This window comes from Morone saxatilis, unplaced genomic scaffold (assembly GCF_004916995.1).
Source record: "Morone saxatilis isolate NCDOM2014 unplaced genomic scaffold, NCSU_SB_2.0 Contig18, whole genome shotgun sequence".
Classification (NCBI taxonomy): Eukaryota; Metazoa; Chordata; class Actinopteri; family Moronidae; genus Morone; species Morone saxatilis.
The window spans coordinates 26,026,787-26,051,200 of NW_023339740.1; the positions used below are offsets into that span (position 1 = coordinate 26,026,787).

The following is a 24,414-nucleotide window of genomic DNA, read 5'->3' on the forward strand; positions in this document are numbered from 1 at the left end:
GTACTTTGCAGCCAACAGATTCTCGTTTTGAAAACCTGAACAAAAAAAGAAAAGAGGAAAATGGCTTGTTTCCCAGAAAAGTACACTGACCATGCTGGCCCCCAAAAATGTCTCTACAGTAAACTTTTTGTCATTTGTCATCATGTTCTCAGTTACTAATTCACTTCCAATGAGTTGAGAGCCTGGGCATTATTTTTACAGGGCTCTTGTATAAGACTGTATTAGTTTAAACTAGTTGTATAAGTTGGCAACTAAGTGCAGAATGTGTAATCCGCATTCTCAAAGACAGAAAAGGTTTAAAAAAGTTTGTCCTTCTACTGATTAAACCAAGAACAAACAAGAGTGAATAACAGCACATTTAAATAGACTAACAGGACATCTACTGCATGTCTTGCTAAATAAATGGACCAAACTTTATCTCTGTTTTCAAAGCATTTCCTTTAAATGCTATCTGATAGCTTAATCTGTGCTGTCACCGTCAGTTGGGCATTTCCTAGTTACATCACATATGACAGTGAAAAAGTACAGATGTTGGGAAGGCATAAAATGGTGTAAAAGGAAAAAAAGATAAAATAGTAAAGAAAATGGCTGAAAAAACTACTTAAAGTACTTCCCACCTATGGGAACCATTAATTACTCTTATTATTGTACAAATGTTCCTTCTTCTGCTATCACCATCCAAAAACCTTCTGATGGTACAAATCTTAGCAAACCTGAGCATTATTAAAGTTTAGCCGGCAGGTCAAAGGTCATCTGGGTGTCTGCGTTTTATGTCTGCTGACAAGGTACTGCACAATTTACAATATTGTTCATAAAACACTTGAGCAGAGGACATTATGTAACTTTAAGTGCTGTTATCATGCAGTTTTCTTTGCTCTCTGTTCCTCTTCTGGTGTGAGTATTAAATCGGACCCCTGTGAAGTTACTATTGGCTGCTGCATCAGTGCTGAGGTCGAGTCCACAAGTCCAGGTCCAGGTGCTGCTCAGCCTTTCAAAGCATGACTACAGAAAAAAAGAAAAAATCCCACAAAAGGTGCTGTATTGTTGTCAGAAATAACATCTGTACTTAAATTAAAACTACAGCTACCACTAATACAGCAGTGATTAAGTGCAACTACTGATGCTACTACTACTACTCCCCTCCTTCCATTATGGTACTGCTACAATTACAGGATTTATACTGCCACTACGGCCAATACAAATGAAACGATTACTACACTTTTCCATCTCCTACTGTTGCATCTGCAACTCCAAGTTCTTGTACTACTGCTGCTGTTAGAAAAGTATTTTAAAGTGTCATACATACAGCTATTGTACACATGCACTTACAAGACACCACAAAGTAATATCAGCACTGATCCATAATTCTGCATATAGTGTACATTTCCACAATAAAGCAAAAAGTAAAAAACATTTTCTGACCCTAATGTTTACCACAAAATTCTTAAATCACTAATAAACTATGTTCTGCATAATTATAATACTAATTTAATTATACTCTGTTTTTGCCAAGCTTTTGAGACAATGTAAACAAACGTTAATGTATCAAAATTAAACAATCTTTCCAGTTTTTCATCCTATGTACGGCAGAATACTTCATGGTTTCGTTGAGCCATCTGATGGGAAATTTACACTCTAAAATCATTCTCGTATGTACATTATAAAAGATAATGGGAGTCACTTTCAACTCCTCCTAAATCACACAGCTCACACTGTTCCCTTCCTGAGTATTTTATAATCTGACAGTAACAAGAGGGAGAATAGCAATTCTCAGCTGTGCAAACTCCTTTTTGGCTTCTAAATAAATAAAATTCATCATGATTCGAGGTTTGCATTTAGTTGACTAATTATCCTAATGTTGGTTTGGATGATATTTTCTAACCACTTTTTTTCAGACTAAAATAAAAGCTTACTTTTAATGGAGTGTCCATTACAACACAAATTATTCCTGCAGATATACAGCAACTGAGCCATTGTAATGTGGAGTCTGAGCATTAGAACTGGTGCTACTGGGATACAATTACTTCTGTAACTACTGTAATACTTTTACAACTAAAATTATAAATAGTTACTTTTAATTTTAATTCTACTCTAACTGTAACTCAACTGCAACTCTCAGTACTATAAACACTTACCTTTAAACATATATAAATATATACATTTATTTAAAATAAATGTATCTTAAACTGCTGCACACACACACACACACACACACACGCATTCCTCTGGTTGACCTTTGACCACACGAGGAAAAGCCCCCGGCTGTCAGCCAATAAGAAGGAGGCCAGCCACGGCACTGCCCACGTCACACACCAGCCTGACGGTGTCGAACCCTGAACTTACATCACTTGTGATGTGGGTGAAAGTTCAACAGCTACTGCTGCAAGAGGGCAGGAGGTTTCCACACCAAGATGACAGTCAGACATGCAAAGAAAGACTATTATGTAATTGTTAAATAAAAAATAAAAAAAATAAAGAAAATCTATGAGAGAAGATGAAATTGCTGTCAGTTAATTTAGCTGATTCAGGCGAAAATGTGTCGAAGAAACATGTAAAAGTGTCTTTCTTTTACAACTGAGAACACATCACAGCTATTTATTTCAGTGTTGTTTGATTTAACCATTTTTGGCTGCTTCACTTTATCCAGTTTGCATGGAAATTAAACCAGAAAGAGGATGCATATTTCAGACTTGGTCAGCTGGCATAACCAGGTATACATACACCCTTACATGATCAATCCGGCTTTTCCCCTTCAGGCAGGGAGTGTGTTACAGGAAGACATAGCCCTGGCAGCGGTGAGGACAGAGCTGTCTGTCTCTCTTTTGGATCAAAGCCAACTCAAGCTATCAATGCTCAACTGGGGGCAGAGGGAACCGGTTGCGCGAAGACGACGTTACGTCCTACTGCCGATTAATGATTTACTGACGGCCTGTAACACTGTGTTTTTCAGATCTGCATGGAACAACAGGTTCATGCAAATAGCCCAGAGACAGAGCCTTCCCCCACACATCCTCCTCCTCCTCCCCCCACCCACCCTCCTCTTGTGGGACATCCCAGGGTATAAAAAGAACAGACCTTCTCCACAGTGATACAACTGAGCACAAAGGAGAAACAGTCCTGAACTCTCCTGAAAACAGCCAACAGAGACACATCGACTGATGAGGCCGAGCTGAAGGCTCTCTGCTCCAAAAAACTACTAAAGGTAACCCGATGCTCTTTCTTTTCAGTGTGACTTGTGTGTAATGTGAGGAGGGATACCAAAGTTATCTGCAGAGTGAGCAGGGATCTGCACAGGGATGATGTTGCATCACCCCGAGTCTGTCTGACCTGGAGGTTGCAGCAGTTACTTGAAATTTCAATGTAGTGTTTTAAATGCAAAATAGTATAAATGAGACCAAATCTAACTGCTTAGAAAAGTCTACAAAATGTACATATTTAAAACTGGAACACAGATTTTGAGCTAAACTGATTTTAATCTTTTTTATTCTCCTTTTCTCCTCTTCTCCTCTTTAAATTTCTCCAATTTGTTCTTCCACTTCTTTCCAATCACCTTTTTTCTTTTCTCCTTTCTTTGCATCTTCTATACTTGCTCCCCTTTATAACCCTCCCCGTCTTTCCCTGTCACCCTCTTGTTTACTTTTCTCCTCACCCATTTCATGCAATTCTTGCATCCTCTCTTCTCTTTTTTTCCTTCCCTCTCCTGATCTTTCCACCCCTTCTTCTCTCTTTTCTTTTCCACCCTTACCTACATATTTTCTCCAGACTACACTGCTCCTCTTGTCTTTTCTTTCTCAGTCTATCAGCTCGCTCTCCCTCCACACTCCTCCAACATGCCTCCTCAGCTTCAGTCCCAGAACCAGAACGGTCCCAGGATCCTGCAGGGCGATATCAGCGCCCTCAGTCCGGCCGTCAAGGAGTTTGTGGATGCCAATGTGATCCTTTGTCAGCCCGACTCCCTCCACATCTGCGATGGCTCCGACGAGGAGAACCGAGCCATCCTGACCCAGCTGGAGGAGCAAGGGATGATCAAGAAGCTCAAAAAATATGAGAACTGGTAGGTTGGCTGGGGTTTAAGTCGTTTTTTAGGTGGTTTCTGGGTTAGAGGACATTTTCTGAAATGTTAGGGTCTTTTGTGTCTTTTGGTTTTTTTGGTAAATGTATGTAAAAACAGTAGAAAAAGTTTACTGCTGAAAGCCGAACTCCCAAGCTGCTCAACAATAACTGGTCTTGAATGCATTTTTGACAAATCAGCACTCACTGTTTTTGTACTAAGATGGCGGCATCTCTATGCAATTGGCAGATTGCCCAGTCATGTTGTTGTTAAAGACAGTCTACATCAGTCAGTCCTCAGCAGCTGTTTAAAGAAACAACATACCTTTTACATTACAAGTCCACCTCAGACCTGCTTACCAGCAGTATTTTATCAGGTGGAAGGTTAACAGAGAAACTGCCTCTTTGGCATGAGCTTGTAATCCAAGAACAAACCCTAAACTTGTCCCTCTACTTTGCAACAAAGCCCTATGTCTTCTTACCCTTTCTGCCTCTTCCTTTCCACCTACCTCCATTCCCTCCTTCCTCCTCCTGCAGCTGGTTGGCCAGGACCGACCCGAGGGACGTGGCTCGAGTGGAGAGTAAGACTGTGATTGTGACCCGGGACCAGAAGGACACTGTCCCCACACCACTGGAAGGTGGAGTCAGCCAGCTGGGCCGCTGGATGTCCCCGGAAGAGTTCGACAAAGCAATGGCTCAGCGGTTCCCCGGCTGCATGAAAGGTACCACAGAGAACGTCTGACTCAATTTATCCTTTAGTTTGAACCAGATAGAAAAACATGTGGAAGCTTTAAAGTCAAGACTGATATTATTGGGCAGCTAGATGGATACTGTAGCACTGTGACCATTGTTTTTACTGTTGATGTACGTTGATTACATAAAAAAGCACCAGGTATTAGATTAGAAGACAGTGGAGTCAAAAGTGCAAAGAGTTGAAAGACTGTTCTCTTTTTCACTGATTGACTCCACACTTTCCTGATGCTTAGAACGTTCAAACCCAATAATGCACATTTCATTAACTGTAGTGAAACTTCACTAAAATGTTGACATCTCTGACTCTCTGTCCTCAGGTCGTACCATGTATGTGATTCCCTTCAGCATGGGTCCAGTAGGTTCCCCACTCTCTAAGATTGGAGTGGAGCTGACAGACTCTCCCTACGTGGTGGCCAGTATGAGGGTGATGACCCGTATGGGGAAGGCCGTGCTGTCTGCTCTGGGCACAGGCGAGTTCGTCCGCTGTCTACACTCAGTCGGCTGTCCTCTGCCCCTCAAAAGTACGTGAACTCATTTTTTATTCAATAGCATTAAGGCAATGCTGAATACTAATGAGTACTGAAGAAAATGACCAGTACTACTGTTACACTTCTAGTATTACAACCACTATTACTGCTATTACTGCTGATAGCTCCTTTAGTCCTTTAGTACTTTCTACTACTTTCAGTATTTGATTACTTACGCAGTAACTAACATTATATTACTACAACTATTAATACTGATTATGATTCTGTCATTACTGCTACTACTTGTATAAAAATAATATAAATTAACAACAAATACAACAATTAAAATGACTAACAACAACCCCAATTACCACTGCTAATGCGACCTACTACTTTAGGTATTACAGTTCTCTGCAATTTACTGAAATCTTCCTCCGTCCTCCAAACACATGCTGTCAACTGATTCAAATTTACTGATTTCCCTCACAGAGCCCTTGGTGAACAACTGGCCCTGTAACCCCGAGCAGACGTTAATCGCCCACATCCCAGACCGCAGGCAGATCGTCTCTTTCGGAAGTGGTTATGGAGGAAACTCCCTGCTGGGGAAGAAGTGCTTTGCTCTGCGCATTGCGTCGCGTATTGCCAAGGAGGAAGGATGGCTGGCAGAGCACATGCTGGTAAGGAATGAAAAGAAATATCAAAAAACCTCCAATTATTCCATATCATAGATACTCTCCACAACAACTTTTTACTGAGACAAATGTTTGTCTTGCTCAGATCCTGGGTGTCACCAACCCTGCTGGTGAGAAGAAGTACATGGCAGCAGCCTTCCCCAGCGCCTGCGGGAAGACAAATCTGGCCATGCTCTGCCCCACGATGCCCGGCTGGAAGGTTGAATGTGTGGGAGACGACATCGCCTGGATGAAGTTTGACAACCAAGGTGAGAGACTCAAGACTTTGTGAAGTTCAATTTGCCATCAGGGACATTAAAGTTACAATAATAGTAATACTAGTACAAGCAAACACTTCTATTATTCATTATTTTCCCCTTTGTTCCCTGTCGCTAGGCAATCTACGTGCCATCAACCCAGAGAACGGCTTTTTTGGAGTCGCACCTGGCACCTCGGCCAAAACCAACCCCAACGCCATGGAAACCATCGTCAAGAACACCGTTTTCACCAATGTTGCAGAGACCAGTGATGGCGGCGTGTACTGGGAGGGAATGGACCAGTCACTGCCCGAGGGAGTCACCATCACTTCCTGGAAGAACAAGCCCTGGAGCAAAGAAGATGGTAAGAGCTTGTCAAACGTTCTCTAGTTAGTGTCTATTAGATGAGCCACTCTGTCATCCTATCAACCAAAGGTCCAAGATTATTATTACAATTTTGAAGAAGTAGGTTTTCACTCAATATTTTTCAACTCAAAAATCAAATGAAATTAAGCTTCTCTTCCTGTGTTTCTCTCTATCCAGGCGAACCCTGTGCTCACCCCAACTCTCGTTTCTGCACTCCGGCCGGTCAGTGTCCCATCATCGACCCACTGTGGGAATCCCCGGAGGGAGTCCCCATTGAAGCCATCATCTTTGGAGGGCGCAGGCCAGAAGGTAAGCAGTGGAGAACCTTGAAAACTACAACACTGGTAGAATAAGAGAAAAGGATACAAAATAATCCCATAATACTAATCTAACGTATGACCCTGCTACCTTTTAGGAGTCCCTCTGGTATACGAGGCTTTTAGCTGGCAACACGGAGTGTTTGTTGGAGCAGCTATGAGGTCAGAGGCCACCGCTGCAGCTGAACACAAAGGTCAGTATCTAATATCTTTTAGTCTGATCACCATTTAGTGGATTTTAAGGAGTTTCTTTAGTCTGAAGATCATGACTTTTGCTTAATAAATCATATAATAGCTTGTAACACAAAGATCTTCATTTGTGTAAAGATTTTAATCTAAAAGTTGTCGCAAACACTAGATTTGTGTTCCATGAGACAACAAAAAAAAAATACTCACCTCTTCTCTCTTTCCTCTTTGTCCTTCCCTTCTGCAGGCAAGATGATCATGCACGACCCCTTCGCCATGCGTCCCTTCTTCGGCTACAACTTTGGACAGTACCTCTCTCACTGGCTAAGCATGGCCGACCGCCCCGGCGCCAAGCTCCCCAAGATCTTTCACGTCAACTGGTTCCGCAAGAGCCCCACTGCTGGATTCCTCTGGCCTGGTTTCGGTGACAACATCCGCGTGCTGGACTGGATGTTCAGGCGGGTGAATGGCGAGGCCGGCGCCATGCCTTCTGCCGTGGGCTACCTTCCCTGCTCCGAGTCCCTGAACCTCCAGGGCCTGCAGGGCGACGTGGACCTCAATGAGCTCTTCTCCCTGGACCAGGAGTTCTGGCAGAGGGAGGTGGAGGATGTGAGGAAGTACTTCACCACGCAGGTGAACGACGACCTGCCCAACGAGGTGGCCCGGCAGCTGGAGCTCCTGCAGCAGAGAGTGAATCAGATGTAAAGAGGAGGAAAAGGAAAAGAGCAGCGTGTTAGCTAATCTGAAAGATGTTGTTGGTAATTCTAGAAAAGCTTCTCTGTAATTCCAGAACTGAATTTTAGTCATTCTAGAACAACATCAGAAATTCTAGAACTGAATTTTAGTAATTCTGTAACAGAATGTTGGACATTCTAGATTTTGTGAGTAATTCTAGAACATCTTGTCACTGTTGTACTGAGGAACTTCCACTCTCTGAGGTGGGACAACTTTATGAAAGAGGAATAATTGTCCTCTGATCTGATTTTTCTGCTATTCGGTTATGATTCTGCTTGTTTGTTCGTTAGCTAGAAGTCTTCCTTTTTTCAGATTATTGTCCTGAAAATGCTTCGGTTAATATTCGGCTAAAATGAATTACATGAACTTGTACGAATGGTAGCTTTAACCAACATTCCTCATCATACACCGGCACATTGTACGTCTGAATTTTCCTATTTAATAATAACTTATTATGAACACACATCATATCGTCATTGCCATATAGATTTGTGTGGCACAGAAAGAGTAAATGAGTCCAGGTTAGCTCAGCTCCAGTATTGTTTGACCCCCTGAACATGGGGGAAATGTATGTTTTCTGTTCCTATTGTTATTTTTTGCCTTAATTTATTTTTGTACACTGGTATCTCTTGGTTATTCTTTGTTGGAATCTTGAGCCCCACGAGGGGAGACACAACAATAAAGTTATTTAAACTTATCACTGATTCTGTTTGATTTTTCAAGGATCTGGTCATCTTGTTATTTTGTTCTGATATTATAGGGCAGCACATCATTTACAAAAACTGCCATATAAAGAAGAAGCTCATTCTCCAGCAGTTAAGATAATAGCAAAACATGTAAATAGTATCAGATTTACTCATGATAAAAGTTACAATCAGAAACAAACTACTATCTGTCCTGTCTAATACACAGTATACAGACTTGAACAGTTCTATGTCTGAAGAAGAGGAAGAGTGTATGTTGGGACAAGCTTAACACGTGTTTCTGTTTCTTAAAAGACCATGTGGGCCAGAGAAAGTGATAAATAGAAATGGGTTTTCCAGTAGCAGACGTTCTCTTTGTTATGTTTTGTCATGTATTCGAATGTTTTCCAGTGAGTGCTCAGTGTTATAGCCTCAGAGAAAAGTTAGCTGTAGATTTGAAACTTTTTGAAAGTTCTTTCCTCCCTAAATTCAGGTTGTAGATGGGGTTAATCGAGCCATTTAAGGTTGTGTAACAGCATAAGTGTGTGTGTCATTCATGAAATCTAAAGGGAATATAATATTCATAGGTATGTTTTGATTAGTTTCTGATCACCTGAATATACACGCTGGATATTTAATGAAAAAAAGAAAATAGACTGGTTAGTTGTGTGACTAGCTGGTGACATTGGTGAAGCTTTTAGCAGCTACAGAGCTTGCAGACACCAAACTGGAACTAAAACTGGCTCAAATATAAGACTTTAATTTTTGTCATGTTTGCCTTGAACATGGCTCCAAATGAATACTAATTCTGCTCCACGCTGCTGGATAGGTGAATGTGCAACTCTTACACATTATAACTTCAGGCTAACTCAATCCCTGCAGTAAAATGCGGTTTGTTGATTTTAGTGTTAGCATTTGGATTTAAATATCAGCTCGGAAATCAAATAAAAAGTATTTGACAAGAAGACAGAATAGGACACCATATATCATCCTACATATATTATCCAAGTTTAATGTCACCTTTGAACAAAAGATCAATTCAGAGCACTGCCTAACAATGCTGAATTAATTTGTGCGTGTGTGGTGAACATCTATCTTACCCCCTTTTTACTTTTCTTAAATATGATTAACTTATATTTACCTTAAATGTAATTAATACAAAGGCTTATCTAAATTTACTTTAATTAAAGTTTCTCAAATGTCAAATGATCAAATGATTATTTGGCTAAATAATAAGAGTGTGTGTGCATGTGTGTAAATTTCCATCAGACACAGGATTGCATTTTCACTGCAGTTTTAATTGCATTTATTGATAAAACTGTTAAAAATAAAAAAGAAACAGTAACTCAACCGATGACTGAAAGAAAAATTAAAATCGATTTTTTTGTGTGTCCCATTTCAATATTTTATTCAGTGTAAGTGCAGGAACAACAGGCAGAGCTTCCGTGGACGACCAGAGAGAGTCAATGAAGTGATGCAAAGTCATAAAACTATATTCATCATGTAGAATAAAAAATAAAGAACTTGAGGAAAAGCGTAAAAAGGAAAAGACACACGTCATATAATTTACTCGGTACAGTATATCCAAACTCTTATCTTCTGCCATTTAAAGTAACTAATACTATAAATGAAGCATGTTTTAACACATATACACACAGAAACGACACGTACAGGTCAAAAAGTAAATACATTACTCTACATTTAACCCCAAATTGAGCAGCCATGCGGTGACTGTGAGGCCACATGTTTTTGTCCCATGGTTCAGCTGTTGTGTAAGACGTGAAGATAATGGCAGTGACAGAAGTTAATCATCACTAACTTGTTTTTGACACTATCTGGGATCTGAATCCTATCATGTTTTTTAAGTCAAAGCTTCTAAGAACAAGGCAGTGCCGACAGATCACAACACAGAGAGCTGTTCATTGATTATACAGGAATTTGTTGTGCATGGCGTTCCAACACATTTCCGTGCATGAAGACTTTGGCTTCAAATTTAAGAATTAAAAACTGGCATTAAAGAAGTATAGAAGTCACTGGAAGATCTTTGGGTTTTATTTTAGCCACCAATATGATTTTTTTCTATCAAAAACATTGCACATTAATGCATGCAGACAAATGCTGTTAGTCAAGCTGGAGCTTAATTAAATTGCACAGTTGGGTTCCACCGTGAGTTAAAGACCTCATACACTTCAAAAAATATAAATAAATCTACATCAAGTGAAGTTATTTTTGCTTGAAATTGAGTCTTATATTTGGAGACACTTAAAAATAATCTCCCATTGCAGAAAGAATATTTTAACCTATGTCTAGAAGAAAATCTTATGAAGTATAAATTTTCTTACTGCAATAATTCAATTATATACAAAAATAAGAGGAAAAGATGCAGATTTTATGTAACATTCATGATGATGTATGTATTTTTATCATATATATTTATTTTATTTTACTTTATTTATTGTATTCATTTTGTGAGTTAAAGACCTCATACACTTCTACAAGTCTTATATTTGGATACACTAAAATAGTCTGCCATTGCAGAAATATTTCCACCTGTATCTACTTGAAGAAAATCTTATAACAATAAAGTATAATGAATCAAGAAAAATTCAACAAATTTTCTTACTACAATAATTCTATTATATACAAAAATAAGAGGAAAAGATGCAGAATTTTAGTGGTTATGTAACATTCATGATATGTTCTATGTATTTTTATCATATATATTTATTTTATTTTTTATCTTATTTATTGTATTCATTTCATTTTATCCTTATGTATTGATTTTTAAACTACATACATACTAAAACAGGATAATTCTGTACTGAGATATTTATATTATATCCTTATAGAAGTCCCAGTGAGCATGCAGGAATCATGGGAAGTGAAGTCCTCCGCTGATTGTGCAGTCGATAGCACGTCCCATCCCCTGCGTGTTGGCTTGTGTTGACCTTGTATGTCCGTTGCAACTTTGTTAATCTCTCTGTGACTTTAACAGTACCAAGAAAAAACAAATCATATATTACTGTACTCGCTCCGAGCAATGACAGGATTGTTTGTCTGATTGTGATGTTGGAAAGTCTTCTTTGAGACAATGATTTACTCTTTGTTTCTGCCAACACCACGGAGCATCTGAATGTTCTTGTTTTTTAGCCGCCTTATCTGAGGAAATAATTAGCCCACAAGCATGCAGAGCCATACCTTCACTGCGTGGCTCAAACTGCTTGTTTTCCAGCACATTTCTTATCTAACGTTTTACACTGTGCCAGTTATTTGTTCGTCCATAAAGACATTCCAGTATTGCGCCTTATCTATTATGTTTCTTTTTATTTTTCCAGGTCTTTAGGATTTTGTTGTATTACATGTAAGGCAGATTTATGAACTACAAAACTTGAAGTATAATAAAAATGTTTGTAAAACATGCATTAGATGCGACGAAATTTAGATGAAATCAAGTTTTTGCAGCAGGAATAACTTTATTACCTCATTATAATTTCACATGTATGTTAATTTAATTGTGCCTTTTGTTAGGACTTCAGTTTCTTGATTAAAGTTACACACTAAAATTAAATCAAACAGGTCAAATGAGTATGAACCACTGCCTGAATTGGCCCAAAAAAGGTGCCAGTACCTGAATTCAACACAACCCTAATCCCAAACACAACATAACCCTAACCCTAACTCAGTACAGTTTATTGCTATTTTCTTAGTGTTAAGCTAGCTACGTGTTTACACAGAGACACAGTTATGCAGGCGTTTAGGAGTACCTCACCAGTGTTGCTTTTATAAATACTGAGGTCGAAAAACTGAATTTGCTAGGGAGGTTTGGGGCATGCATCAAAACTTCAACATAGTTATTTTTAGATCATTATTTCATGACTTTTATTGTACAGCCCTTGGAAAAAATACTGGTGATCTCAATGGTGAGTACAAAAAGGCGCACCAGAGGTGGTGGTACTTGATAACAAGTAAGGGTACTCCTGTGGACAAAAGTCGGAAGTGCTGGTATCAGTAATGGTGAGTACTGGCACATTTCAGGCACGGCTATTAACCATGTAATGTGAAAGTTGTCTTGCATAATGATGATCACACAGAGTATTATACTCCAACTGTGCAGCTCTACAGAGCTTTTTAGTATCTTTTAAGTCACAGTTTTGGTCTCACAGCACATTTACTTCATTAAGTAACAAATCCACTTTATATTCCTGCAGCAGTAAATGTGAGAAATTATAACTGGTGAAAAAAAGTTAAAGCTCTAACAGCTATAGCATTTCTCAGAAGTTTGCGGAGACAACCAGTGGCTGTGCTTATGTTGAACACCTCCCGGATTATGTCACTCTCTGTGGAAGCTGTTTCTCACAGTGAACATGAATAAACGGCAGCAGGCAGTTTTATCTTAAGAAGGAAAACAACTGCTGATATCAGTGACGGTGCTGACTCTGGAGTATTTATCAGCTGGATTGATGAAACAGCTGTTATCAGCGTGAAGGCGTCAGAGTCCTGTACTGTTCCAATGGCTTTTAATTAAACATTAAAGAAATACAATTATTGACCAGGAAGGGAGGAAAGGTCAAAGTTTAATTGAACATTGTACTGGAGTTTATGTTTTCCTTCTTCTTCTCCTCTTTTTCTTCTTTCTTAACTCTTTCCCGATTTTCTCTCATCCTTCCTTACTCTCTTTCTTGCTCCTTTCCCTCCTGTCTTGTTTCCTTAATTTCTAATCAGCCCCAGCTCTTAATTACCATTGGAATCAGCTCACTGTTCATGTGATTGACCTACATTCTTCAATTGCCTGATTCAAACTTCAGATTTTAACTTTATTAGACATCATGTTAAATCTTTTCATCTCCACTGCCAACTGAGCCATAAAACATGCAGAGTGATGTTTGTCCAGCAGGCAGACTGCCAGCCGGAGACTGAAGGATACTGGAGAGATCATAGCTTTTGTTTCAACCATCTGCTGATCTTCCTGGTAATGTCTGATTCATTTGAGATGTTAGTCATATGGCCTCATATGAACCTACATCTGACTGCTGAAATGTCCTGTTTTGGTTCAGAGATGATCCATTTCAGCACAAACTGTGTCCTGACATGTGTCCTCTCAGCCTGGTGATCAGTAAAAATGGTATCTTGTTCCAAATGTGATGACTTTTTGAATCTGCATCCCTCTCTGTAACTGGAAACTGGTCTTTCTGACCAGCAGACCCAGTTTGCGAGGTTAGACAACCAGACCTCCTCCACCCTGATTCTGAACACTGAAGTCGCACAAGGCCTCTACATCAGGGACGACAAGATTGTCTAAAGGGCAGAGGTGCAATAACCCATCACCCCCTTTATAACCAAGAGGACCAAGGAGATGACTACAGACTTCATAATATATTTTCAGCAAGGCTATTGTATCATGTGTCTTCCTGTATTTTAAATGTCTAATTTTGCAATAAAGGTGAGATGAGCCACTACAAAGCTACTGAACCCTGCTGGACTCCATCCTGGCTTCAAGAGACGTGAGAGACTAATCATTTTGCTGCTTCTTGTTGGGGTTCATCAACCAAAAGTCTGTGCCAAATGTCATAGCAGTCCATCCACATATGTGACGCTACAGGTAAAGTCATTAGTATTCATCATTTGGTAGACATAACTTTCTGTACAAAACACCAATCTGTGGAGTAGATGTAGAGATTCTCTTCAGGACAACTTTGACCCTCCGGTAGCACTAGAGGAGAGGTCAGAGTATTACCAAGGTCATTATGTTTCATCCTCTGGCCATCACGGTTACGTGTGCTAAATTTCATGGATGTCCACCCAATAGTTGTCAAGACATTTCACTCTAAACCACAAATGTCAAGCTGCTGGAGGCACTATAGCAAAAAGTTGTTGGATTCCGTCCTCTGTGGACCACGGATGTCTGGATTTCATGGACCAAAGTGGACATTGCCATCCACACAGCAACACTGTTAAAATAATGGCTAAAAAAACTAAAAGCAGGGTTTCTCAGGGATGTTCAACATGTTAGACGTAACACTGTGGAGCTCCAGAGCTTTACAGACAAGCTAAAGATTCTTAAAGTCAAAACAGATCTTACATAACCTTAACCCAAATAACTCACCCTGACCTAACCTTGAGTCGCTGGGTATATTGTTCTGCTGTATATCTTTTTAAGTCATCCTGTATTTTCAGGTATTATACTATTTCCCTCACTGTATTTTGAACCACACTAATAAAATTCATATAAAAAGCTCCATCAAATAAAATGTGATCATAGAGTTTGAGGTGACCTAGCCAACACCTCCCATCATATAACTGGCACTAGCAGCAGTAAAATGTACCAGAGCAGTTTGTTTGGCTGTCTCCACTGCCAAAGGCTGACACTAAAATAAGTTCCTCCTCCTGATCCTCCTGCTCTGTCGGTGGCTGTGATGGATGAGCAGTGCATTCTCTGTCCCGCTTTCTTCGACAGTAACAAGGTTGGGTACCAAACTCTGTGCTTTTAAAGGGTAGTGACCGAATTATCAGCGCACGCAGGCTGTGATATGCAAAAAGCAAAGCTGGCCAGGGCAACACCTCTAACCTGATCTGGTCAAACACGAAATATATCTAAAAACTGAAGAGTGTAATGTTATTGTGTTTGACAGCATGAAAGCAAAGTCCCCCGCAGCAGCACCAGCAATTGTCAGCACGCCTGCAGGCAGCGTTGAGGATAAACCCTCCATGCACGACGAAAACTTTAAGTCAGCCGTCGACATCTTCATCGACTTCTTCAGGTCATTAATTAGCTAGTTGGATAAGTTGTTGCCAGAGATAACTGGGCTTTTCTCACTGTCTTGGTTGGTCAGTCCCACATACATACATACATACATACTGCTGAAAACAATTTCTACAGCACCAAAATGAATTAATCCTCCGCTGAAAATAGGCCCCAACTAATGCAGTATTTCCTCCTGTTTGAGTAACGTTTGCTAAAAACTACAGCGCCCAGCTGTTTTAGGGAATTACTGAGCCCAAACTATATATTTTAATGAGTTCACCAGATAGTGCAGGGAAATTGGTAAGTAAGTAAGTATTGAAAGACGGACGAACACTTTGTATAGTAGTAGAACACCAGCCTTATACCTTAATACTGAAAATATTCATTGCTGGAGTTTAGGAATGAATTTATCAATAAATACTGAATATTGGCTGTTTGTGCTGGTCAGAAAACATCAAAAATGTGTCAGTTGGCCAGAATCTTCAGCTGCAGCGTGAACGGAGCCAAAGCGATAAAGAGAAAGAGCATGAATGGAAGTTGGAAAGGTGGAAGGGCAGCAGTGTCAAAGTTGAGGGCTTATCAGCTGTGTGTGTTCCTGCGTAGTGGACTACACAGCTGCAAGAGGCGACGCGGTGACATCATGTAGGGCCCGGCCGGACACTCACCCACTGTCGTACGTCAGCAGTAATCCTCACCGGGACTGGGCTGTGATTGGTCGCTGCTGACAGCGAACTGTAGGTGATGTAAGTGGAATACCCTGAAGACTCCAAACATCAGTAAAACATCATCTGTGTCTGAAATCACTCCTCGTCTAATATTATATAGATTATATAGCGCCTCAAAGAGTCCAAAAATGGATTGAAAAAAGCAGTGCCCATAGCACGTACACAGGCGTCCATAATCTTAATTTACTGCTATAGAGAAAACTAGAAAAAGGGAGTGAGTAAGTGAACGAATGGATTTGGACACAGCCATATAAGTCGAGAGGATTTTAAACCTTCAAAATGTGTAGACTCATCTGAAAATCAGCTTTAACTAATCAAGTCACTTATCCAAGTCTTTTAAGGTCCAGTGTGTAACATTTAGGAGGTTCTATTGTCAGAAATTGGAATATTATATTCATAGGTACGTTTTCATTAGAGTATAAACACCGGAAAATGAGAAATCGTTGTGATTTTGTTAACTTAGAATGAAAAGTTGTTTTCTACAAAGATAATCTTCCACCCTTCTGTCTTTTATCACTTCTCTCCTTCACTTTTACATTGTTTTTGCTCCCCTCCCTATTTTCCTTTCTGTCTGTTGTCCTTAAGTTTTCTTCCTTCTTTTCCATCCTCCTCTATGCTTGCCTCCCCGTGTCTTTCTTCCTTCCGCTATTTGCTAACGGCTCTGTGAAGCTGTACGTGGGCACAGTTGAGTTAAATGCAAACAACAGCACGCTAACATGCTCACAATGAAAACTCTAAAATGTTGATGTATGCTGCATTCACATGGATTCAGGCAGACAGACAACACCTTCCTTACAGCATGGGAAAAACAAACACTGTGAATGGAAAGATAGAAAAAAACAAACACAGACAACGATATGTTGCTATGCTGATATTGTATCATTTACAAAGACAGGAATAAAATATGTTAAATTAAAATACTTGGGTATTATTCGTATTATTTTGTCTATTATTTGATGTAATTATTGTCAATCTTAATTATTAGCAGCTTGTTGTCCAGATTGCACCTGTTTTCTTATTGTGTGAGGGGAGCTACGGTTTTAAATACTGTAAGGGTGGCAAAAAGGTACAATAGTTTAATTTGGACCCCACTGCCACATGGACATCCGGTCATCTACCTGAATCCATGTGAATGCAGCATTAAGCAGGTATAATGCTTACCATGCTCATCATGGTTCAGCATGTTAACATTTATCATTATCAACAATTATCATTAAACATAAAGTATCATCTGAATGTCATTATCAGTTTTGCAGGTATTTGGTCATAAACCAAAACAATGCACACACAAAAAAACAAATTGACCCGATAGTAGCGCTCAAATCTGAATTCATTCTGAGGGGAACATTTCTCTACCAAATTAATTTATCCAACAGGTTTTTTACTTGAAACCAGGAATGTCAACCTCATGATGGGGGTAGAGGAAAAGTCGAGGAATCACAAAGTCAGTAGGATTCAACCTCTGGGGAACATAAACATCTGCACGAACTATGGCAATCAATTAGTTGTTGTAGTTGTAGTTGTTGAGATATTTCAGTCTGGGCCAAAGTGGATGACCGACGTTGTCATCCCTAGAGTCACACTGGACCAAAAGGACACTTTCAGAATTGGCTGAGGAACAACAAAAAACAACCATATTCACATTATCCTTCTGTGCAACATACAATGCGTCCTTGAACGCACCACCACAGAGAGCTTTGTGACGCCTGACAGAAATGTGTCTGACACTGCAATCGATAAAAGTCTAGGAACTGGGAAAATGAAAGGCACAAAGAAAGAAGGTGGGTAGGTAATGGGTTTATAAAATCATTTGAATGATCTTTGGAATCTATTTCAGTAATCAACCTACATTTTTTCATCACCTCATTTGTCACATCTCCGTTTTACGACACACCACTAACTGTTGCACCCTTTTTATCTCTTTTGCCAAGTGAGTCATTAAACCACCTGAATAGTGTGTGTACAGCGGGAAGACTGCCAACAGTGTGGCAAGACAGAGAGACACATAGATAGTAGAATAAGAGAGAGACAGATAGATAGTAGAGTGAGAGAGAGACAGATAGATAGTAGAGAGAGAGAGACAGATAGATAGCGTAGTAGAGTGAACCCTGCATGCGACCTCTCTCTGAGGTGAGAGCTGACGTAGAAACCTGGCAGAAAGAGCGAGAGAGTGTAATGCAGTTTCAAGCTGTTGAGTCATTGGAATCTGATCAATCCACCTGGCTGGGAATCAATCGTCCAGTGATCAGGCAGCAGCCAGCTGACACTCACTGCCCCGCTGGTCACACCTGCAGAAAACAGATCTGAGTTCAGTTTGTTTAAGGGAAAGAACATCAGACTGCTAGTCTAAGTTAAGGATCTAAGGTCAGCAAGTCCTGCCATTATAAGTCAAATCCAAGTCTCCAGCAGTGCTGGGCAGTAACGCATTACAAGTAATAATATTGTAGTGATTATATTTCTTTCCCCAGTAACTACTAATGTAATTAGTAATCACTAATACAATTTTAATAACAAAATAATAATAACAATGATGTTATTGCTCATTATTCTTTTCAAAAGTAATATTACTCCACTTAGTACTCCTTGCCAACAGTAATTAGTTACACTACTAGTTATATTACTTTTCTGCTACTCCCGACAAAATTACAAATTGTGCCCCTTCTCCCCAAAAAAGTCTGACTTGTGACTTTAAAATCCAGTTTTGCTTTTTCATCTTCCAACCTAGTTTCCTCCATGATTATAGAAATGAATCCAAGGATGTGATTGGATTGTTGGATTTCAAAGTGACAACAAAAGTAATGTTGTAGTTACTTATAGTCTATAATTGTGTACGTCACCAAGCAGGAAGCTAGCGAGGAAGATGGACACGTTTACATTCAGCAGCTGGAAATATGAATTAATGGACAGCAGGCAGCAGCTTGAGACTGGTATGGTGGGTGAAAGGTTTGAATCCTTGAGAAAATACTGGTCGCAGGAATATAATATTTACTGTAGTTTCTCCTACACACTTCACAGCCCGTTTTCATTCTCAGGCCGTCTAATGTCACAACTCCTCCTCCGTAACTCCTGCCAGTGAAGAGTTTTCTCCTTTATTTTCAGCCTTTTAGTGTGAGTGAAGTGTGACCCTCACCCTCTCTCTCTGTTCACCTGCTCGTCATCTACAATCGAGCATCAGGACTTCACCTCACCACTATAAGAAGTCTGTTGAATGATTGAGCCATTCGCTGTATGTTCTGCTCGCTTTAGCTCACTTTATAGCTGAATTAGCCAGTTTTGCTATCAGTCTGTCAGTTGGTCTGTCCGCCTGCCAAACTTACGCACACCGGTTTCCTCTGCCTCCAGAATCACCTCTGTGCCAGCTCTCCACGCCTCCCCACACCTCAGCCCAAACGTCAGCCAGAAACCAGCTCACCTTCTTCACCAAATTCTAAGAAATAAAGATTCGTTTTTTACCACCTACCACAAAGATTTTTACTGTCTGTTTGCAGAGTTGTGATCAAGCAACCGGCAAGATCAAGATACTGGATCAAAGTAAAGTGGTTGGTCTCACCTTGGGACCCATATTTTCCCATGGTCATTAAGTCGAGAACCACTTTAATAGAAATTTAAACCAAGCTAATTTTATGTGCATATGTTCAGTTAGTCCTCGCTGTGGATGGCTAAATGAGGTAACGTATAATAATTACAGATAATATCAGGCTTTATCTCTCTCTCCCAATATTCTTTACCTCCTTATCTATCTCCCTCATTCCCTCAGAGACAGACACACAGCAACAACAGTATTAACAATAGCAACTATAATAGTAGAAATATGATTGATAATAATAATGATGATAATAATTATAACAATGATATTATCAGTGGATGTCAAGCAGGACCACGGCAGCAGGCGCAACCAGGATTCATGGGAACCTGCAAGATGAGTCCAGGGAAGAAGCTGAGTTAGTAACATACATTAATGGGACATTGATTTGTACAGATATAGAGGAAGAGGAGGATAGAGGAGCTCAGTGCATCACTGAGCACTGAGCTCCCTCTGCAGTTTAGGCCTATCGCAGCATAATGACACCCCAACTATGGGCTTTATCCTGGCATCTTTGGTTAATTCTCTCTCAGTTCATTGTGCTTTGTTCACAGCACACATGTTGACTCGATGTATCAGGAAAAACACAAACATGTGTCTCTAATAACATGATGACTGACAATGACTCTTCAGTTTCCATGTTAGGGTACTGCCAGCGAGAATAATACCAAGAACACCAACACCAACGTCAGAGTGTTTACTTACACCTGTTCTCTTCCTGCTGTGACATTTTAAAATGTCTGCTATTGTCTTTTAATATAGTTACAGCAAGTCACAGGACAGACAGGTTTGACAATTCATTCGTGACAAGATTCATTTCACCATTTCATAATGTGATAGGTCACAAGCAACCTCCTCTAACACACTGCGTTCTGTCTGTAAGTAACATTACACCATTAAAATCAACAGTGCAGAAAAAGGCTGAAAGCAAATACAGATCAATCTTATCTGGTAATGGACACCACGTATATCGCCATTGTTTGTACCAGTGGAGTTTGTGTAATGAAAATAATAATGGTTTAGCACCAACCTCTTCAATAGATCAACATTTGCAGAGGTAATTACATTTTTAAAATCCTGCATTTGATTAAAATGTGACACTTTGCTGCATTAAAGTCAAAGTCATAAATAAAATCATAAATAAAATATCACCAAAACTTGTTTTCTAGTTTTCCAGTTCTCATCACCAGCAGATAGTTTCTGAATAAACTGATATTTCATAAATCATTAAAGAGAGTGAAAAACCTTTCAGTCTCACTGTGGCATCTTTAATTCTCACTGACACTGACCTTTGAGATTTGGTTTTCACTTGCACATGGACTATATATATGTCGATATAATTGACATGGTTACTCTTCTGTGCTCTCTAGGGTCATGTTTTTAACTACTTCCCATATCATATCTTTTAAACCATATCATTTCAATTCAAAGATATTCAGTTATGACCACCCTTTCAGCTGTGGTGGAAAATTACTGCGTAGGCAGGTTACAGGTTTTATTTTTCTCCTCCATTTTGGAAGCGTTACACATCAACAAAAGTAGACAAATAAATAAATGTAAGAAGAATTAACCAGTCATTAAAGAAGTGAATCTTATCCTCATCTTATACTTCTGCAATAATCACAACAGACATACAACAATGTAAACATATTCAATTTCTAGTAAAAGTTCTTCATACAAAATTTTACTTCTGTACATTTTACTTGTAGACAGAATGACCCCTGTCAGTATTACATTATTTTATTATTATTGATAATAATAATTCAATAATAATCCATTATTGCTGCAGCTGGTTGAGGTGGTTTACTTTATATAATCTAAATAGTCTAATCTATTTAAAAAAGAATGATATCTTATTAGTTGACTGTACAGTTGGAAAATAGAGTAGAAGTGAAAAATACAGAAACTACTGAAGAAAACTACAAGTACCATAAGACTGTACTTATTACTGTACTTACTGTACTACAGCACGTGAGTAAATGTGATGAAACCTGATGAAAAGTCTGGAGTGAGATGTTAAATTGAACATCATGAGGCTTCAGGCTCCCTGCAGCTCAAGGACGGGAGCCCTGACTGGACACAAATAGAAGTGAAGTGCGCCACCTGCTGGATGCTGGTTTACATTACACAGATCACAAGTACAGGCTGTTCCTTATGTCTGATCCAAGCTCTGCAGATCAGGATGCAGTCTGTGTTCGCAGATTAAGGAGGTTCATAAATCCAAAAATTAAATTGGAAAACTTTTTATCATTTTGGCACCAAAATGAAACCCAGACAACAAAATGAATGAATAAATAACCAGAAGAGACACAAAACTATTTATAAAACTTTTTTATTCATTTTTTAAATCGAAGGCTAACTGAAATGTGTCCGATTCATACCATGTTCTGTGACAACAACGATAAACCATTGTCTTCTGTTTGTAACAAACAGAGGAAAATAACAACATAACAAACCTTGCAACACGTAGACCATCAAATATAAATTAAAATAAACTGTTTTAATACACAAATAAGCAATTATTATCATTGAGAATAAGTAGGCCTCTATATAAGTATGTGAGCCATGCTGTGACAGATAACAGACTGGATTTAAACCCTCGGCACTTCAGCGCTGCGCTCATCTTCCTCCCACTTCGGTGGAAGAACTATGAGCTTGGTGCCAAACTTTAATGAAGGGAAACCAAATGTTTTTCTACATAAACAGTTCAGGGTTCCTACACGTTTTATCTTATGTCTGGTCTCGGCTGAATTGAAAGATTTCACCGATTTTTTTTGTCTCAAACTTCGGGACCAGTTGCGTGTAGGAATCCTGACCAGAACAAACTATTGTACAAGTCCCACATTTGACATGCTTGCAGGATAAAACTCAACAACAGGTGGAAGACTTCTACAATAGTCACTGCGGTGGAAGAGCATCGGAGCGCTGCCGTGTCCTGTAACATATGGAGGCTTGTTTGAATACGCACACATACATACTGCAACCAAAAGAGAGTGTTTTCATATCTTTTCTTCAACATTGTCAGAGGAAAGGCGCCGAGCAGCGCTGATTCAAAGAGCAGAACAGAACACAACGAAGCACAATGAGCAAACACACAAAAGGGGGAAACAGTTTCTTTTACTCTTTGCCTTCCTCCAGTCTGCTACAAGAGTTATGTAAGGGTTATTCTTCAAGTTCTTCTTTCAGACAAGTATGTGTTATTGTGTACTTAAAATACTCGTCTACAGTTCTGTGAGAAAGTTACAGGAACTGGGGAAAAAAAGGCATTTGTAAAGCAAATTGTTTGCCCAAAAGATAACAAAAAAAAAGTTCAAGTCAGGTGTAACCCCTGTGTTGTTTCTTTTCAGCGACAAGAGTTTTGTTTAGGATGATTCCTTCTTTGGAAATGTCTTTAATGATGCTGTGGACAGAAAACTGGGCTGTAGTGTGTGTGTGTGTGTGTGTGTGTGTGTACTGGAGGCCAAAGGCTTTGATTGAACCAAACTGAAAAGCATTTTGTGTTTGCTTTCATAGCAGCCATGTTGGCTCCACTGTCTTGTGCAGTAACCAGTTCTCATGTTGCGTTTCAGTAAATGTCGGAAAGTAAAACACTTCAACTTGAAAAAGTAGAAGAAACGTGGGTGAAACATTAGCTTTCCTTTAACTTTAACCGCTGTTAGCTATCCAACGGCTAACACTCACACAGGAAGTTAGCAACTGAACTGTTAGCACTCTGGTAGAATGATGCATGTAAGGTCATGCTATGCTACAAATTCAACTTCAGTGAAGTTAACTCAAGATGTTAACACAATTTCTCACTTTCCGACATCTCTGGAACGCAGCGTAAGTAACGAGTATGCTAAATTTAGCAAAAGTAAGCTAGATTTAGCATCTTTTTTTATCTTTATGGCAGCCCCATTTTTGCCAGGAACAGAAAAAAAACAGATCAAAATGTAGAATGAAGTTGATAATCTGACAAAGAAACAAGCAGCTGTGGAGATTTTGACTGTATCACACAGTCTTCCTCCACAGATGGACTTGTAGATGTTCACATTTACATTAAGGACTTCTCTTATTCAAGAATAAACTTTCAGTCTCTGTGTTTGTGCCATTCTTACATTTAATCTGTTTTTTTTTTTTCTCATTCTCCTGCCATATTGGGCTTCCATACGTCGTGGCTGTGTAATGAGTATGTGTGTTTTATAAATACTGTGGTGCTGTGTGATGTCTAGGTTTCACAAGGCAACAGTTCTGGAGTATTTGAGGGGTTTCATTGCACTATAATGACAGACGGATGAAGTCTCGGTCGAGCCCGGGCACCAGAAGGCACACATGTAGACGCTGGGCCGGGCCGAGGAGAGGCGATGATTAGGGGACGTAGTAGGGACAAACTGGGATACCAGGACTTGATGTTTACATGCACAAAGAAGTATACTTGAACTTGTAAATGTGTGAGCGAAATGTGCTCAAATGTGTTACAAGTTTAGCTTTATCTTGGTGATGTTGTTCTCAGATGACGTGTGTAAAAACGCAGGGGGGAGTCAGCGCTTTCATCCCCTGACAGTTCGCACCGTTTGCTCTTTAAACCGGAAAGGGCACTTAAAAGCAGAAGTACATTTTCTTGTATTTACACGTCCTCCCAGTGATCTGCAGCTTCTGTGTGTGTTAGGTAGTTTTACACTCTCAAAGTTGGTTTTACACATGAAAAAAAAAGTTTTTTGTGTGATCGATGGATTGAAGTAAAATGACCTTTTTTGTTCTCAAGTGAATAAACAACAACAACAATAAAAAAACCTTACATTTAGCACACTACGTTAAAATATGACTAATATTATCAAAAAGGCAAATAGTAGGTGTATTGCAACGCTCTCTGCGGCATCACTATCAAAAAACATTTATC

The 24,414-nt window shown here is 39.5% G+C and overlaps 1 protein-coding gene across 2 annotated transcripts; it reads left to right on the plus strand.

Annotated features, from left to right (window-relative positions):
* The first annotated feature begins 3,097 nt into the window (after positions 1-3,097).
* Positions 3,098-8,499, plus strand: pck1 (phosphoenolpyruvate carboxykinase 1 (soluble)). 2 transcript variants are annotated; one of them, XM_035661142.1, is made up of 10 exons: positions 3,098-3,202; positions 3,763-4,054; positions 4,588-4,772; positions 5,121-5,324; positions 5,760-5,947; positions 6,048-6,210; positions 6,338-6,562; positions 6,742-6,873; positions 6,980-7,075; positions 7,315-7,772. In XM_035661142.1, exons 2-10 carry the CDS (start codon positions 3,831-3,833, stop codon positions 7,770-7,772), a joined length of 1,875 nt encoding a protein of 624 aa, XP_035517035.1. In that variant the 5' UTR covers positions 3,098-3,202; positions 3,763-3,830. The 2 variants fall into 2 exon arrangements, with proteins under 2 accessions (XP_035517035.1, XP_035517036.1); XM_035661143.1 differs by lacking the exon at positions 3,098-3,202 and having other exon boundaries at positions 3,831-4,054; positions 7,315-8,499.
* The last annotated feature ends 15,915 nt before the right edge of the window (positions 8,500-24,414 follow it).